Source organism: Pinus tabuliformis, chromosome 6 (genome assembly GCF_031772625.1).
Source record: "Pinus tabuliformis cultivar Carrire ecotype Pingquan chromosome 6, CPIR1, whole genome shotgun sequence".
NCBI classification, from domain to species: Eukaryota; Viridiplantae; Streptophyta; class Pinopsida; order Pinales; family Pinaceae; genus Pinus; species Pinus tabuliformis.
In genome coordinates, this window is record NC_142292.1 from 1,720,701,213 (window position 1) to 1,720,719,893 (window position 18,681).

General features: G+C 37.0%; 1 protein-coding gene across 6 annotated transcripts in view; it reads right to left on the minus strand.

The window, feature by feature from the left end:
• The window catches only part of NUP155 (nucleoporin 155), a 228,102-nt gene that overhangs the window by 57,850 nt on the left and 151,571 nt on the right, over positions 1 to 18,681 (minus strand). For all 6 annotated transcript variants that reach the window (XR_016260091.1, XR_016260090.1, XR_016260092.1 and 3 more), the window contains exons 8-11: positions 4,018 to 4,441; positions 3,416 to 3,630; positions 2,714 to 3,071; positions 336 to 554 (exon numbers count right to left, since the gene is read on the minus strand). Coding sequence is in view for 2 of the 6 variants with exons in the window: in XM_089429643.1 (XP_089285769.1) it covers positions 336 to 554; positions 2,714 to 3,071; positions 3,416 to 3,630; positions 4,018 to 4,441 (1,216 nt within the window). In the remaining 4 variants the exon portion in view is untranslated. The remainder of the gene's footprint in view (positions 1 to 335; positions 555 to 2,713; positions 3,072 to 3,415; positions 3,631 to 4,017; positions 4,442 to 18,681) is intronic.

The window sequence follows — 18,681 nt, forward strand, 5'->3', positions numbered from 1 at the left end:
AGCCACATACATTATGATTCATGAATCATAACGGTTTGCAATAGCCACATGTGAAAATTATATCATTCCCAACATGTTGCAGAGTGGAACAATATTAAAATATTTATTGAGAAAAAATCATCAGAATTCTTATTTGCTCAGCTTGCACATATATATGCCCCAAACAATAGATAACTACCAGTAGTTTGTCATGTAACACTGATTTGATTTTATAAATTTTTGCACGTAACAGATAAAAATTTGCATCCATGACAATGAAACGAGAATATATTTTTTGAAAACGCCAGAAAACCAAACAAAAGATCTGGTCATAAAATTAATGTCAAAATGCTCACCAATGCTGCTTTTTCAAGATGAAGACATATTGTATCTAAAGGCAAGCTAACCCCATCTCCTGGGTACAACTTAGATCCAACTCTCCTTAGCACAGAACAACCTTCTGCTACACCACCTCTACTGAGAGATTGATCAAGCAATCTAGCCCATGTTTCCCGCATAATGCCACTATCAGCATCTCCAGCATAATTTGAGAAGTGGAGAATTTCCAAACAAACCTGAGATCATGCACAAATCTAAATTAGGGAGAAACTAAAAATCAAAAAGTAGAAAACCTTTTTAAGAATAAATGTGTACATATATCCCTTCAGAACAGAGTGCCATAGCAATTTGATCCCTCGTGGTTAATTCTAAAAAATCTTTTAGGCATTTACTCCCAAACAGGAAATAAATGAGCAATGTACAAATAATGTGAGTGCATCCATTTGAAAGACTCTAACTATACTAATAATGTTAACTGCACACAACTTAACAGTGAAAAAAAACAACTGAAGGCATCGCATTGACACAAGAAATGAGCAAAATTGAGAAATTTTAACCACAATATAATAACCTAATTGCTAATCACCAATCATTAATCTCTCGCATTCAACAGGTTACAACATCTCTTAGCGTAACCATCTCTGGCACTGATCTGCATTTGACTCGCCCAGTTTGGAAAAAATCTCCAAGGGGCCGACCTGATTCATACATCTCTTACAACATTTCCTCAAATCTTATTCAAAAGGTACAATGTTTACCGAATTAGTGGATGCCTCAGACAAAGTTAAGACTCAAGAGTTCCCAACTGATTCACGAAATGACGCAGGAAGTTGTTCAGGAGTTGGGAGACCAAAATGTTGTATAAATTGTTACCAACAATGCAGCTAAGGCTGCTGCTTCACTTTTTGAAATTAGGCAGCCCTCCATATCCTAAACCTCTTGTGCTGTGCATTAGATTTAACGATTGAGGAGGACATCAGTAAAAAATGTTGGATACGAGGATGTGGATAAAGCAAAATCCATAACCAAATACATTTACAATCACACAAATGTGATTAGCACCATGAAAATATACAGTTAAGGCAAGAAACATGTTCATCCTGCAGTGACCAGAGTTGCAACAAACTTCAACTTCTTGCAATCCATGCCTAACCAAAAGATAAATCTCAAGAGGATGATTTTCAGACCTGTGTCGATCGCATCTAAATATGGCAAAACCCTTGAAGTCATTGAAATTGTTGTTCTCATGCTTAATGATAGTTTCTGGAAAGATGTCAAAGAGATTATTCTGGTGAGAATCATTTGTCAAAATGCTCAGGTACTTGAACTTTTTCAATGTTCAGAGTCAAACTTCATTTTATTTTCAAACCTCATTTATTTCAAAATTTAAATGTTTGACAGTTGACTTTGAACTTTCAGGATGGTTTATGGTGACAAGCCTGCTATAGCCTATAGGCTCATTTACAAGGGAACGAATCTCACCAAGGAGGCCATCAAAAGAAGACAACAGGATGAGGAATTCAAGTACATGCCTCTTTGGTGTATTATTGATGAGAGATGGGGCAGGCAGTTCCACTCCCCGTTATATGTTGCTGGGTACATTTTTAACCCACCATATTTTTATGATAAGATATTAAGAACAAATTTAATGAGATGGGGAGGTCAGTAGAGGACTTGTGACATGCATCTAAAGGTGCATCCCTAGTCAAGAAAGTCAAAGTCGCGTCCTTGCCCGACTACATGATTATAGGGCACCTGCAAAATTGTTTGCCTATACAAATACTATGTACGAAAGAATAATTTTGCCAGATACCCTTGAGCACTTGAACAATTCATTGTATTTTCGCTATTCTATTTGTTTTATAAAATTTATCAAATTTTCACTGTCATCAATCTTGACTCATGAACCTTTGCCACTTGCTAGCTCTTTGGTGGCAAAACTTTGACAGGGATATGCCAGACCTTAAGAAAATTGCAATTCAAATCTTAAATCAGACATGCTGCATACACACTTGGACCATGTTTAAGAAAATACATTCCAAGAAACACAAACGATTAACACAAAAATGTTTAAATGGCTTTGCAGTAGGAAAATAGAAGGCCAGAAACATGAGACTTGGCTCAGTTAATCTACGCTCAAGCATTTGAATTTGAATTGATCTAAAGTTTCAACTTTCAGTTTAAATAGTAGAGTTCGCATTTCAATGTCTTTTGATGATGAGTGGTTTGGATCATTCAGCAATTGACCTGGAAGAGCTAGATCCTACATCAAATTGGCTTCTATCAGAGGAGAGTCCTCTTTTTTCCATTAAAAATGCTCTTATGCATGTTTAAGAAAAACAAATAAGAGCAGGCATGGCCCAAACAAGTTAAATTGAACAAGATAGAACATTACCTCCCAAAGCTCAAAAGGGACTGCATACTCATTATACAGCTGTGTAATACTTTTTAGCTCTAGAGATATCTCTCCAGCCTTTTCCTTTGCATTTTGTGCAAGAGCATCTTCAGCTACAATGTTCCTTGCAGGAAATGGGTCATTTGAAGGTGAGGTGTCACCTAGTCCCACAGTTTCAGCCCTTGATGATATTCGTTCTAATTCTTCCTTAATTTTCATCTGGAAACGGAGTACAGCAAGTTTTCCTTCCAAAAGCTCCAGCAATCCATTGTCACAATGGTCAACCATAGAGTTCACTGTGGCATGGGTACTGCACGCACTCCTTGCTTGCAATACAGCATTACTGAGATACTGATATCTGCAAAACAATGCAATAAAATAATTAATAAAGCTACATATACGCATTTTTTTATGGATGATTTAGGAGATATCTAGTGTCAACTGACTCAAGTCCTCAGTACAAGATGCTTTCCTGGCAATGAAGAGCAAGCAAATCTTTGAAATGCAACTAATTCTACAGTCTTATTGGTTTTACATAAAATATAATTCAGTTTTCACAAAAACCAAAAACCAAAAAAAATTAAATAAACATTATCAACTCACCATTAGACAAGCAACCATAGATTCATTTCCCCTTTTTCTCAATTTTGAAAAAGTGAAATGAGAGCTGCAGGAGGAGTTTAGGGATGACAGAAAACTAACCTTTGCTCTAGTGTCAACATTTCACCACCTTCCACTTGCCTCCTTTCTGACAGCCTTAAGAGTACATGTGCTGCAAGCACATGTTGCCTTTTGTATACATAGTAACGAGCAAGAAGTTCCAGGTATTTGGCTTGCTCAAGATTCAAAGCTTGTCGTGTACGAGTAATGGATGAAGGAGCGGAAGGCATTGTTGATTTGATTATTAAATTGCCAGACTGTCATAGGAAAATCAAATGACATCAGAATTTACAGTAAAATCAAACAAGAAATCAATGGTGATCAATAACTGTTTAATTATTGATGTTTACAGACTAACTTTGACCCTAGAATTTAGATAGCTACATCAGACAGAAGAAATAGGTTAAGATACAAAACAAATTAGAATACAATTTCAATAATGTTCGAAACTGCTGTGCCTAACAAGTCACTAAGAATCCTATAATACTCAGAAGGAAAATATTAATAAAGAAAATAGAGTCAATAACATGCCAATGGACACATCTTTCAATTGTTCCCAAAGGATTAAAAAAAATACAGGACCAGAAGAAAGTGAACAGCACAATTCTATATTTTAATTTTCTATTCTAAAGAAATGTCCATACCTTTGATTGCTCCCGACTTGCACTCTGCAAGAAAGGTACCAGATCTGGTCCCGCAAGCTCCAGCAGTTCATTCTCAAGCCCAAGTTCAATCATTGTTCGATACAAATATTCATGAAAAGCTTGATCAGGCCATCGAACACTAAGCTGAATAATTTGACGTATATATCGCTCTTGAGATGCTTGGTCAAGCAAAGGCCGGCTTGCAGTATGTCGGACAGGAGATCCAAACTCTCTATGAAGTCTTTTCTGACCAGGTTCACCTTTTAATGATCGAAGAGCATTCATCACAACCTCATAACACTGTTCTCGCAGGGCAAGTGCAGCCTGTCGACGATTCGGATCAATTTGTTCATTAATCGCATCCTCTGCAGGATCTAGAGCCCGGGCCTTTTGGAGGGGAAGCTCCACAACTGCTTCGTAGAATCTACAACCAAGAATATCAACCACCTTATCTATTATACTTTGTTGGAATAACCAATAAAGAGGCATATCTCAAATTTAATAACACAAACTTGGCTTTGAGATCAAGAGGGAAAAAAGACTTAGCAGAAACTCACAGTACAAAATTAAAGCAATGGATCAAGCCAACATTCAACTTCCATGTTCCCAATAAATCATATTGCCCAAATGGTTGTCCTCAATGAAATTGCCATGGAATGACAAGCACAAGATTAAAGACTTTAAAGATGCTCAAGAGTTGAAATGAAGGTCAATGAATTATCTTGATGTCAACTAATGCCCAAAATAGGTCAAAGGCACTAGATGATCTGAATCGGATCTGAACAAGAAAAATTGGGTATCGGTACAGGCTTTTGGTTCAATAGCATGGGAAATATTTGAAGGAATAGATAATGAACGAAATCAACTTGTTATCATGAAGGTCCCCATGCCACCATCATTGATGTCCATTTCCACATTCAATTTGTTTCAAGTCAGATGTAAGAGAGAATTGAACCCTGGCAGTATGCTGTACAAAATAATATATATATATATAATCATGTATTAAGAAAAATATTGGACTTTCATGACACCTTTTTCCAAGGGGAGAAAAGAAAGAAAGAGGAGGAGAAATGACTCCAAGGGAAAGCTGAAGGGTTGGGGATGCCTGACCTTCCAGCTATGTCCTTAGCTGAGCCAATCTCCTATTTCCTGTTTCCCAACATGGGAAAAGGGGTTCTTTGGCTGTGAATGTAAGAGGACACAGACCAGACTCACTGAGGAGCTTAGAGATGAACCACATGACCTGTAACTTGCCCATTGCTACATAATAAAATGCCTGGCCGAATCCAATTGAATGCTGGTTTTCCCATTTGGGTTTCCAGGGTAAATCATATCTCAATATGTGTGTTTTACCTTCATCTATTGAGTATGATGCTTTGTTAATTCTTTGGTCGGGTTATTGAGATAATAGTTGTGTGCTAATGGCTGCTCTGTTGTTTGCTAACCTTTGTTGAATAATTAACGAGCTAAGTGTTCAGTATTTTATTGTGAGGAAGGTTGTCTATCTGATATAGTAGTTAAATGGAAGATACCCATCTCAACAGCTGTCTTTTCCCCACCGCTGAGTGATTCAGGAGTTGGGAAATTGACAGCTCCCATTCTAGAGTTGTTGCTATCTAAATGGAAGCTGCTAATTTTATTTCAAGCGCTGTTGGAAAAATTTCTCACTCCCCAAGCATTCACATTTGCACACCCGTCGTACATTACAGTTCTCTTCATTGCCAAGCATTTTTCCTTGTCCGATAGCCTGTATAAGGATGATACTCCACATTCTGGTGTTGTCAGGGCAGGTTTTCTTGCCCATGAACCATACCGAATGCTTTTTTGACATTGTCACTCCTCCAACTCGCCCTCTGTACATTTTCATTGTTGCTGCTCATTCAACAAGGACTTTGGACATTTTTCTTCATTGCTGACTGCCGAATTCACCTCTGAGCGTTTATCTTCATTGCTGACCAACCCAATTCATGCTTGAGCATTTTGTTTCATCACTGGTCAACTTGCTGGCCAATTTCCTCTTCCTTGGTTGATTGGACACACCCTTGGTCGACTTCCGGTCAATTTCTTCTTCCTTCGTCGACTGGACACTATGAAAATTCCTCAACAAGAATCCCTACTGCAGCAACTGATGATATTACTCCTATTTGTTAAATTCCTTTAAACAAATTATTTGCAGTTTCCTACGGCAAATATCGTAAAACATACACTGCGGCCTTCACTTAATTAAATTATATGCAGAAACAAGAGACTGAGAAAGAAAGAAAATACAACACAAAAGACACCGTTATTTTTGGACAAATGTCCCCGGAAAAACCCAATGCGGGAAAATTGGTGCAGCAAATTTGAGGGTTTTATTATTATGCAAGAGAAAATCTAAGTACAATCCTTGGATGCTCAACTAGCAATTCGATACAGAGAGAAACTGGAAAAAATGAATGGTGAAATGATCTTACCCTGTCACTGGTAGAATCAGAGTCTGATCACGTTGAATTGGAGCCTCTGCGTAGCCTCTGTGCAGAACTGCGTCACTCCTATGCAGATTTTGCGTCACCCTTGCTAGGTATCACGCTACTCCTTCCCTGGACCCTCTGTTGGCTAGAAAATCCGAATCTCTACCTCCCAATCTCACACCATGTCTCCTGGCTATTGAAACTCAATTTCCTCAGCAAGAACTCTATTTCCCTTTAAGGCCTGCGCTATCACTACGTCAGCTCTGCGTGGGCCAGCGTCTGCATCTCTCTGGAAGTCGTTTTGCCCTCTCTCTGCCTCGTACTCTCTGGCCCAGGAAAACTTCCTTCTTTTGGATACTCACTGAGTCACTGCCCCTCTGCAAGAAATCTCCTTGTTAAAGATTTCCTCCTGAGAACTTCTCACTTCAGAAATTCAATCTCTTGATCTCTCGGTGTGTTTTCCAAATGACCCTCAAGACCCTTCTTATATCTTTCTGTTGGACAACCAACGGCCGAGAATAACTCCTAATCAAAGGCTCAGATCATTTTGGCTTGATCTTTGTCTTCTTCTAGAAGCTACACCCATAATTAGATTAATACCCATTAATATTTTTTATTTCCTAAGTTTAGACTTAGGGTCCCATTAAAAAATATTAATTATTTTAATAAAATCTTTTCAGGGTGGAATTTCCCAAAACACTTTCTGGGTTCTTTAGAATACATGTGCCCAAGCTTGCCTACAAAATTTGAGGCCTAGAGCACATTCGATGCTACCCCAAATCAACACTCCCTCTTAGCGAGGAATGTGCTCTAGCAATATATTGCTGCTACATACTGCTCTGACTCTGAAGCATCGTCCTCTGCGTTGCTGATGTCTGACATGTTGTCCACAAACTATTGCGCTGTTGTTGCAATTGTATTGTTGCTTACACTGCCAAAATCAACACTGCATCCGTACTACAACTCCCTCTCAAGTGTTGCATATGTGTTGCTGCTGTTGAAGAATCTAGGGCAAGTGGGATTAATGTGATTCTTCTAGACTTGATAACAATTTGTGAAGTGCTTTTGCAATTTATCTTAGCATGATCTTCTTCTTATTATTAGTGTGTGTGTTTGCTTCATCAAACTGCTACCAAAACAAAGACACAAGAACACAAGATGTTTGGCTTTCTACCAAGGCCAAAACCTCTCCCTCTTGGAGAGAAAAACCCACACAAAATTCTTCTTATAGAGATTTTAATTGATGACTACCAAGACCATGACCCTTGACCTATCAAGCCACTCCAAGACCAAGACACCAATCCTCTTCTTACTGTTGAGATCCATGTTACTTGGGAGCGGGAGCGGGAGCGAAAACGGGAGCGGGAGCGACCATTTTCAAAAGCTCCCAGTTTGGGAGCGAATCCGGGAGCGATTTTTTAAAAATATATATATTTTTTTTATTTTTTAATTTTTGATACATATATGTCAACAAAAACATGTAGAATGATGAATTAGACATAAAAAACATAAAAAAACATAGATTGATCATTGAACCATATCACATCAATCATCTAGAAATTATAATCGTCATCAACCATGTCCACAAGTTAGTAAAATACATATTACAACTGCAACATATTGAGTCTTATAAATCATGATTCATCAAATTCAATATTAAAGTTTCAACTTCAAGCTTTCAGAATTGAAAATTCAATAACATTTATCATCATTGATCACCAAAGTTGTACTTGTAAGCTAAATTTAACCATTACAAGAAGTAATATCGAAGATATTTCTAAGTCCTAACTTCTAACTGTTAACATGATATGAAATGTTAAAAATTTATAAAATGAAACATGAATAATGAGATGAAATGAAACAACTTTAGTCTTTCACAAAGCATCATATTCATAATTCACAATCATTACCAATGAGTTATAATTGCCAAGGCCCAACTTCAAACTTCAAATTTTCATTGTCACAGTGATATGAAAGAGTCAAGAGTCAAGAGTCAAGGACTCAAAACTCAACAGTTATGAAAACTAAAGTCTAATAGAAACTAAAAAAGACAAGTAAACTGTAAATCTACATGTGGCCCTTGCCACGAGAGTCTCCAGGAGTATAAGCAGGTCGTGGTGGTCTTCTAGGAGTCTCCCGCACAGACCGACGACCAGAACTAGAACCTCCACGCGAGGGTGTAGATGGAGGTGGCGACAGCAAAGGAACAAGACTCGGACCTCGAGCACTGCTACTGGATGGTGGAGGTGGAGGTGGCATGGCTGCTGCTTCATTTTCATCCCTTACAAGTTCCTCTTCTAGTTCTTCAATATGTACAATGCCATCCTCCAAATTGTCATCCTCTGGGTGATTGTCCCAAATTTTATATGTGGGATCCTCATTAGCCCGATCACAGTAATGACTCAACAACCTCAAGTTGTAGTGCACATAAACCAAGCTTTCTGCTTGGTTTTCATTGAGTCTGTTTCTTTTCACATTATTGTTGAAACACTTGATTTCATAAGTCTGATCCAAAGTAAGGAAAATACCATTGTGATGGTGTATATATATATATATACTTGTTCAGTGACTGTCAAGAAGCCGACCTAAAAAGTCCTAGAAAAGTGAATAAAGGAAGGAATTCACATTACACTTAGTGGATACGCTCTTAAAAGCAAAGTAGTTCCTTGATCATTGATCATCTAATGTATTATACAACCGAAGTAATACGACAGTATGACTGTACTTACAGTAATCTTCTTCTACAGTGAGCTTTGAATGTGATAAACATATACAAACAATGACTTGTGTGACAGAACTTTTACTGTATATGATAAGGACACTCTTATTGTATGCAAAACGATTCCCATGTTAATGATTTTTACAGCAGAGAACTTGATTCAAATACTATAAGACTTTTGTAATATAGGGTATTGAGCTATGTTTAGTGCGAATTGATTTAACATCACTTGGCAGTAAGTATTTGTGGCAGGTTATAGGTTCTGAAGCTATAGTAAGAATCCTCTATAACAATGTTGTCACAAGCAGTCTTAAATGACCTTGTTGCAATCCTAGACTTGACTGTAAACTTGGTTAGTAATAGTGTGTGGACTTCACAAATAGTAAGACTGTAACCTTGTGATACTAAATCCTTGATGTGGCGTTCAGACTTGACATATAAACTTGATTGACTTGACACCTTGACATAAATCTTGATAAGTAATGTGACTATATGTAATGGGACAGCAAGTGACATAAACCTTGACTTGACACATTAGTGAAACAATTACATGGCAATTGACTTGACAGCGTGACATATTGTACAATGACCTTAACAATGAATTGAATTCTAGATCTTTATGGGACTTAGTGATATGACGTAATAACTTAGCATATACCTTGACTAACTGAACTCATCCTTATGGTAAGCTAATAACACTTGATGATAGGAGTAACAATAAATCAAATTTGCCAGTGACTATTCTAGGAAAAACATGTGACATACAAGCACTGCAGTACTACCATTATTTGATATAGTTGTTGAAGACCTTACCTTAGTTATGACATAATAATTTGACTTTGACTTGACATAGACAATGATGATATAGCCTTCTGTAGTGATGACCTAAAGAGTGTACAATGACACAACTGTAACCTTGCAAGGCAGCAAGTCTTTGAAGGCAATATCATCCAGTTGTACAACATATTGACATAAAGATGGATAGCGGGTTTTGACCAGTTGAGCAGCAGTGTTTAGACATATGTTGGTAGTTCTTTGTGGAAAGAGCTTGAGAGCATTGGTAGCAGGTCATAGGGATGACTTGAGGCACCTTGGTTTGAGCCATCATTTGATAGCAGTGCCAGATAGTTGCAACATTGTATGCAGCCTGATGATACCAGTGTTTGAGCATTAATGACTATTCATTCATGAATGTTGGAAAATGTAACTAGGTTCGGTCTTCATTTAATGTATTTGAGTCATCTTGTAATGTACTTGTCAAAAGAATAAAGAAAAGAATTTTTATTATTATTATTGTGACTTATTAAAGCATGGGTTTCATGCTTGGGTCACCATGTTTTAGGTCAAAGTCCCCATTGAGGACTTCTTCATTGTACTTTTAAAGAGACCATTCTTGGGCTTTTGAATCATGTAAAAAGGTTAAGTATTGAGTCAAATATAATTTATGTATCCTCCACACCAAGTCGGCCTAGAAGAGACCAAGTTGGCCTAAGGACACTAATTCGACCTCATATGAAAAAGGCTATAAATACAAGAAGTCGAATTCATTTAGAGTACTTCATCTCAAGCAAGTTCCATATCTCTAAGGAAGTTGGGAAGTGCGAAGTCTGAAGTCGGAAAGCCAAAAGAAGTATGAGTTGGGTGGAGTCTAAGGAGAAGAAGAAAATCAAAATTTTGGTGCCTCTCTCTCTCTGTTTCGTGCCCTAGATTGGGAGATTGAAACATCAAAACTGCTAGCTTGTTGACTTAAGGTAAAATACACAAAAGGTATTTTGAATAATAATTTATTATATATATAAAATTGTACAAGTGATGTTTCAATGTTACAATGAGGGCCCGCATATATACTAGGCAGGTGTCCCTTCACGATTGGGCATGTCTTTTTAGACATGCCTTTTCACTTAACTAATGACTATTTAACATAATCATTACTTGATTATTTATTTTTACATTTATTTATATTTATTGTTATTTTATATAATTTATATTCGTAATGTTGCCTCTTCCTTCAGAAGCTTTATCCTCAAAGCTTAATCGTTGATAATTTTCTTTGGTTTGCATTTATCATTTCAGAGTATGTAACTTGACGTCATTGGTGCCTTCGCCTGTATAATGTCTTGAATCTAGGGTTATCGATTGATTTTTTTTAATAATATATATATATATAGATATACATTTGAATTTATTTTTCAATAATAACATATATATTTGAATTTTTGTATTTTTTTATAATTTTTTTAATTAAATTATATAATCAAATTATTAATCAATTATGATTATATAATTTTATTAATAGTTTTATGAATTATTATAACTGCCCAACCGTATGTATATTTGATTGAACATTGTATTTCACTGCGTATAACACCGTACCACTCCACCGTACAACGTATCATATCGCTCCACAGTTTGAGCTGCGGAAAAAGATCACGTGGAATTGTTGTCGGACTGGGATTAGCAGTGGGAGATTCAGCTCGAGGGTAGGGTCTGGCGGATGGCAACGTAACAGTATCAGAACAGGTGATGGATTTATGAGATGCAGCAGCCGAATACTGGACGACGATGGCATAAGACCCTGCAACCAACACCGTGGTATAAGATTGAACGTCTTGGCGGCACAACGTTGGACAGAGGGGCGTCGGTACACCCTTGTTCTGGTGTTAATAAAATTCAAATCAAAGTAACGCAAAAAGAATAGCAACCTCGACTTCAGACACAGCAAGCACAGTGGAAACGCTTTTGGTAGCATTGTGCTAAGGCTCACGATTGTCGTCCAAACTTAAAAGGATGTAATTCATACGTCTAGTATTGTCATCATGATTGTGTGTTATGTCCACCATGTGATCATATCTCACTTCCTCATCAACCCCTTCATTTTCGCTTTCGTTGCTTTCCCTTTCATCGCTTTCGCTGTCATATATCTCATTATCGGACATTTCATCGTAAAACATTATGTTGGTGGAGATCGAGCAGATCAAAGTTTGAAAATTTTTCTTTTTCTTCCGGCTTCGCGGAATCCACAAAAATAAAATGCTCTGAATTTGTTTTTAAGCAAGTTAAGCCACAAGGTTGTTGCGAGTAGACATGACAAAGGCTAAATCTGCGACTTTTACAGTTGTGTCCCTTCATGGTTTTAAGAACATGGCTAAATCTACGGTGTTTATAGTCATGTCCCTTCTTGCATTCATGGGCGTGGCTAAATCTGCGACTCGACAATTCCCAGACAAACATAATTGAAGCGATCAACACATGAACCCTTGTTAATGAAATGTTATTATTAATCTCCTCCAATATCCTCTGCCCCATCTCGATGTTGCCTTTACCTGGTAATGGCTTATCTCCATTTTGGATGACTTGTAGTCGTGTCGGCCCATTATTGTTGTCAGAGAAACTGCCCACACATTCACAAATTTTATGTTTCTCTTTCACATGCGAAACAACCTGTAGAAGTGCTTGCGAAACTAGCCTTAAAACATTATTCTTGTTTTTGTTCTTGGTGTAATGTCGGGGTTTCCACATGTTTATTTTCAGTCCTAAGGAATTAATGACATACCCACCTTGTATCTTTTTGACCACAACATTTACGTAGGATTCCAATTCTGTTGTGGATTCCTGCAACATGTACACACCAAGCCTATTCGACACCTAAATGGTTCTCTCGTAACCCTTAGGAAATATTGTAAAATGATGGCTAGCTGGCATTGGTGTCTAAAAGGTATGAACCAACGTTTTATCCATCTTAATTTCAAGAATGGTTGTTGATTAACTTCTTTTCTCCTTATTTGAACAGGGTTCTTCAAAAATGTTGGAATGTGATGTAAAGAGAGTGTCCACTACTTCACTTGAAGAGTCCAACATCACTAATGTTGTGGGATCTTTAGCAAAGCCCTGACAACAGAACATCCCACATGTTTCTGAATATTCATCAGAGTTATCATCGCATTTTTCGAGCTTATAGGGAGCAACTGATGCTTCCTTCCAAAACTTCAGGCCATAATCTTGAACCAGCGAACTTGTGGCCTTTACCACTAGAGTCATTTGTGCTTCCTTCTCCATATTATGTAAAATGTACTGGGATAAAGTTTCCTTTACTATTAATTTGCATTTTTTATTCCATAACCTAGCAGCTCTACTGACCCCATTACTTAGGTAATAATTTTCTATTTCCCCATTAAATCTTTGTTGTCTAGTTTCGCCAAGTGTTGAAGCTGCAACATTGAATTATTGCTTGAGACAAAATGATGCTTCATCTTTGATAGTGTGCTTTGCTGAAGATTCTCATTTGCATTTTTAAAATCCACGACTTGCAGGGGTTTTTTTTGTGAAATTGAAAACATTGACCTTCTTACTAAAGGCATCCTCGTTGGTTGTTGTTGAGAAGCAACATCACAATTATCTTTACCATTATAATAATCCAAGCCATCTTCATCTTTAAGATCATCTTCACTCTCATCATAAGTTGAATTTGACATAGCCTCTTTCTGATCTTCTGCAGAATGTAGTGATTCTTCATTCTGAATTGTGTTAACAACTTTTGCATCTTCATTAGATTGATCTTACCTTGAACCTATATATTCATTAAGAGAAATTATTTCAGGAAGTTCCTTACCTTCCCTCATTACCGCTTCAGTAACAATTTCAACTGGACTCATGTCTGATGCATCTACTCCAACTACTTGACCAAATAATGTACACGATGGGAAAGAACTCGGGGAATCTGAACCACTGCAAATTTCATTATGGTCAAGACCACCCACTTCACTTGTAACTTATGGATTTCCTTTCGACTTACTTTAACTTTTGCAAATGATTTTTCTAAACGTTGAAATGCTTCTTGAATTTTACTAAACTTCTCAACGCATTCAGGGCGAAAACTTAATGGCATATTGTGCAGCGAACTACGTTTAAAGACTCGCATGATTATATTGTGCGCCATGGCTCTGATACCATTGAAGCATAAAAACTACTAGCTTGTTGACTTAAAGTAAAAATACACAAAAGGTATTTTGAATAATAATTTATTATATATATAAAATTGTACAAGGCATGTTTCAATATTACAATGAGGGCCCGCATATATACTAGGCAGGTGTCCCTTCACGATTGGGCATGTCTTTTTAGACATGCCTTTTCACTTAACTAATGATTATTTAACATAATCATTACTTGATTATTTATTTTTACATTTATTTATATTTATTGTTATTTTATATAATTTATATTCGTAACTGAGATCAAAGTCTTCCAAGCTTCACTAATGTTGGAAGCTGCCTAATGCCAGAAGCTACTGCCTAGTCTAAGTTGCTGGAAAGAGGTCGAAGATATGGGAGGCTGACTTAGTGTGGAGGGAAGGTCTGGTCTTTGTCTAAGGTGAAGAGTCTCAAAGAATACTATTGAAAAGAAGAATTTTCTTGACTGGGTTTTCCCCTCTAGGGGGGTTTTGCCATGGCATAGTGCCTACATTTGGTGTCCATTGTTTTATGTGCTACTGTTTTGTTAATTACTTGATGAACTAAAACAAAGAAAATATAAATAATCGTAATAAAAAATCAAGAATGTCACAAGTAATTATCAAGAATAAGAAAATCTTTCTGCCTTTATGATTTTCTAACATGGTATGCCTTAAACTACGAAACATTGAATTCTTTATTGTAAATGTTTATTCATTTCACAATCCTTCACTAACATTGGTGTGTCTAGCTATATTGAATCATATTGATTCTTATTTTGGGTTATTCATCCCTTGCTAAATCTACCCCACTCCTACTCTTAACTTATTTTATAGAACCATAGACAAGTTATGGGAAAACCCTAACTTAAGGGTATGTTAATGTGAATGTCTGAAACCCTAAACTACTTTGAATTTCTTGTTGATAATGTCATGTTTGGGATATCGGTATGACCATGAAACCTTAACTTGTTAGGGTTGAATGATGTTTGTCTGAGATCTTGAACCTTTGAAATTTTGGAATAGTAGGGTTTGTTTGCTATGTTATGAAACCCTAGATCTTTAGGGTTTGGTTGGGTTTATAAGAAAAACCCTTGTTATCTTGAACCTTTGAAATTTTGGAATAGTAGGGTTTGTTTGCTATGTTATGAAACCCTAGATCTTTATGGTTTGGTTGGGTTTATAAGAAAAACCCTTGTTATGTATTTAGAGTCCTAGGAATGAAGCCCTAGGTATGTGTAAATTTGGTCGAAACCCTAGCTTGGTCTAGGTCAGTATATTTCTAATGTATTAATGTTGTCTAACATATGATATGCTTATGCATGATAATAAATTCCTAGATTTGTGCGTTGACCTAGTTATTGATGGTCATAAGTCTTAGGATTTAATATAAGTCGTTGTCTGAGATTCTACGATAATGATATTTGGAAATCTAGGGTTTTGCAGCTAAACCCTAGTAGTAGTTAAAATCTCTAGTATGTGTGTTATAACAATCTGAGATCTATTTATATAATGATTGTTGAGATTGTGAAAATAAAATTATAGGGTCTTGGAGTTAAACCTTAGTAGAAGTAAAAATCTCTGATGTATGATGATAATGTGATAAACTGAGATTTGTGTAAGATTGTTGAAATCTGAGTTGTGGTTGTGATTGATGGTTGATTAAAAATCTAGGCATTGCATCTAACCCTAGTGGAAGTTGGTCATGTTTATGACTAAGTTGTGAATGGTTTTCACTGATTAATTCTCTTGTATGAAATCTAGCATTTGTATGAAACCCTAGTGGAAAGTCTAACATATGAATTTTAAAGGTTGTTAGATGCCTTGTAGATCTATATTTGTTTGAATTGTTTCTAGGGTTTGATAGTAGGGTATCTCACACCTTTGAAAGAAACATTGAAACCCTATATGGAATGAAAGTTGTTATGAAGTAATCTAGGGTTTATGACGAAGTCCCTAGCAAGATGTTGAAGAATATGTGTCTCTTATTTAAGTTTGGGTATCTGATATATGTAAAGGTTGAAATGCTTCTGTAATTCTGATATGGCCAACTTCATGCTTCTATATTTTTTGTTGTACTTGCTATCTAAGTTGTGCGGGTACACAATCTTCAATATGGTTAAGATGCTTGTTGATGTGATAAGCATGATGAGGATGATGATAAATCTGATGAAAATGGTTGGAAGCCACGAAAGATTCTCTGATGACGAAATAGAAGAAATCTCCCTAGATTAAGAGGGAGCTTGAATGAAAGAAATCTCCCTAGGATAAGAGGATGGTTGAGAATATTCTTTGTACAGGAATGATTAGATCCTCTCTGATTAAGAGGGAGTGACAAATATGATTCTCTACTTCATGTGTCATGCACTAGACGAGGACTAACAGCCGTAAGTTTTAGTGAAGGCCATGAGTGAGAGAAGGAAATTGGAGAATGCATTTTAAGGTGTTGTTGAAAGAAGGAAACCAAGATCCGATTAAAGAATATGTTGTTGTATGAGAAGTAGGAAAGGAAAGTGTATGATTAAGGAATCTTCTGTCAGAGATTCGGTTGATAGTCCTACTATGAAAACTTGAGAAGCAACATCAAGTTGTTTGGAAAGACCCCAAAGGTTTGTATTTGATGATGTACATATGAAAGTATATTAATGATTCGAGTTGTGTTTGTACAGGTGAATCTCTCGAAGGTATTGATATCATGTTGGTTACCAATCAGTGTGATTGGGAGAGATTGATTATCCTTGATCTACTAGATCTAGGAGTGTTGAGGCTTTGTGAGTGAAGCATTGCCTGGGAGGACATTTGGCCAGCACTTTGTGTTGATGTCTAGGTCCCGAAGTTGGAAAAAGGTGGTGTTGATTATTGAGCTCTATTTTTGGATACACACTTGGTCCCGAAGTAAGCTTGATGGTACCTAGAGAGACTGAAAGCTTGAGTCCATCTTATTCCCACTTTGATAGATTGCCCTGATCAGGAATCTAGTCTGTAGCATTACGGTGCCTAAATTGTTGATAGACCAATGAATAGCTTGCCCTAGTCAAGAATCTAGTCCATAGCATTGCGGTGCCTAAAGTTCTTCGTGGTTCATATAGTTGAGATCTTCCTTGTACTTGTATTAGTATATGATGAATACATCCCTAGTTAAGAGGGAGTGTTGGAAAATGTAACTAGGTTCAGTCTTCATTTAATATATTTGAGTCATCTTGTAATGTACTTGTCAAAAGAATAAAGAAAAGAAATTTTATTATAATTATTGTGACTTATTAAAGCATGGGTTTCATGCTTGGGTCACCATGTTTTAGGTCAAAGTCCCCATTGAGGACTTCTAGGATTTATTTTAAGTCCATAGATCATTGTACTTTTAAAGAGAACCTTCTTGGGCTTTTGAATCATGTAAAAAGGTTAAGTATTGAGTCAAATATAATTTATGTATCCTCCACACCAAGTCAGCCTAGAAGAGACCAAGTCGACCTAAGGATACTAATTAGACCTCACACGAAGCCTATAAATACAAGCAAGTCAAATTCATTTGGAGTACATCATCTCAAGCAAGTTCGATATCTCTAAGGAAGTTAGGAAGTGTGAAGTCTAAAGTCGGGAAGTCAAAATAAGTGCAAGTTGGGTGGAGTCTAAGGAGGAGAAGAAAATCGAAATTTTGGTGCCTCTCACTCTTTGATTCGTGCCCTAGATTGGGAGATTGAAGTCTTCCAAGTGTCACTGATACCGGAAGCTGCTGCCTAGTCAAAGTTGTTGGAAAGAGGTCGAAGATCTGGGAGGCTAACTTGGTGTGGAGGGAAGGTCTAGTATTTGTCTAGGGTGAAGAGTCTCAAAGAATACCATTGAAAGGAAGGATTTTCTTGACACGGTTTTCCCCTCAAGGGGGGCTTTTCCATGGCATAGTGCCTGCATCTGGTGTCCATTGTTTTATGCGCTACTACTTTGGTAATTGCTTGATGAACTAAAACAAAGAAAATATAAATAATCGTAATAACAAATAAAGAACATCACAAGTAATTATCAAGAATAAGAAAATATTTCTGCCTTTCTGATTTTCTAACAGTGAAGTGGCATTCAGTGGTAGCTAGAAGTTATGCAATGATTTGCACTGACATTGATTTGCAATAATAGTAATGACAGTTGTGAAGTGACAGTGATATCCAATGTGTAATGACGGTGATGTGCAGTTGCACAGCGATAGCTTGATGTGTAGCATCGTGTAGCGACCAGTTTGTGTCAACAATGATCAGCGTCTACCAAGATTCGATATCTATCCTACATTTTCTTTACAATTATTCTACATTGATTGAGAGTACAGGGGATTCAATGTGAAAACTGTGAAATGTGATATACTGACTCTTCTGGGTGATTGGAGTCACATTCAGGTTGTGGCCTGAGAACACTTCAGGTGGCAAGGTGGTTCTAGGGCAAGTTGTGGCTTGCACAGGGCGTTGTGGCATTCAGTTGTGGCTGATAAACTAACAGGGCAGCGAAGCATCCTTTCCGACAATAGCTGGTAAACAGAGTGTTGGGGCACTCATCAGGTTGTGGCC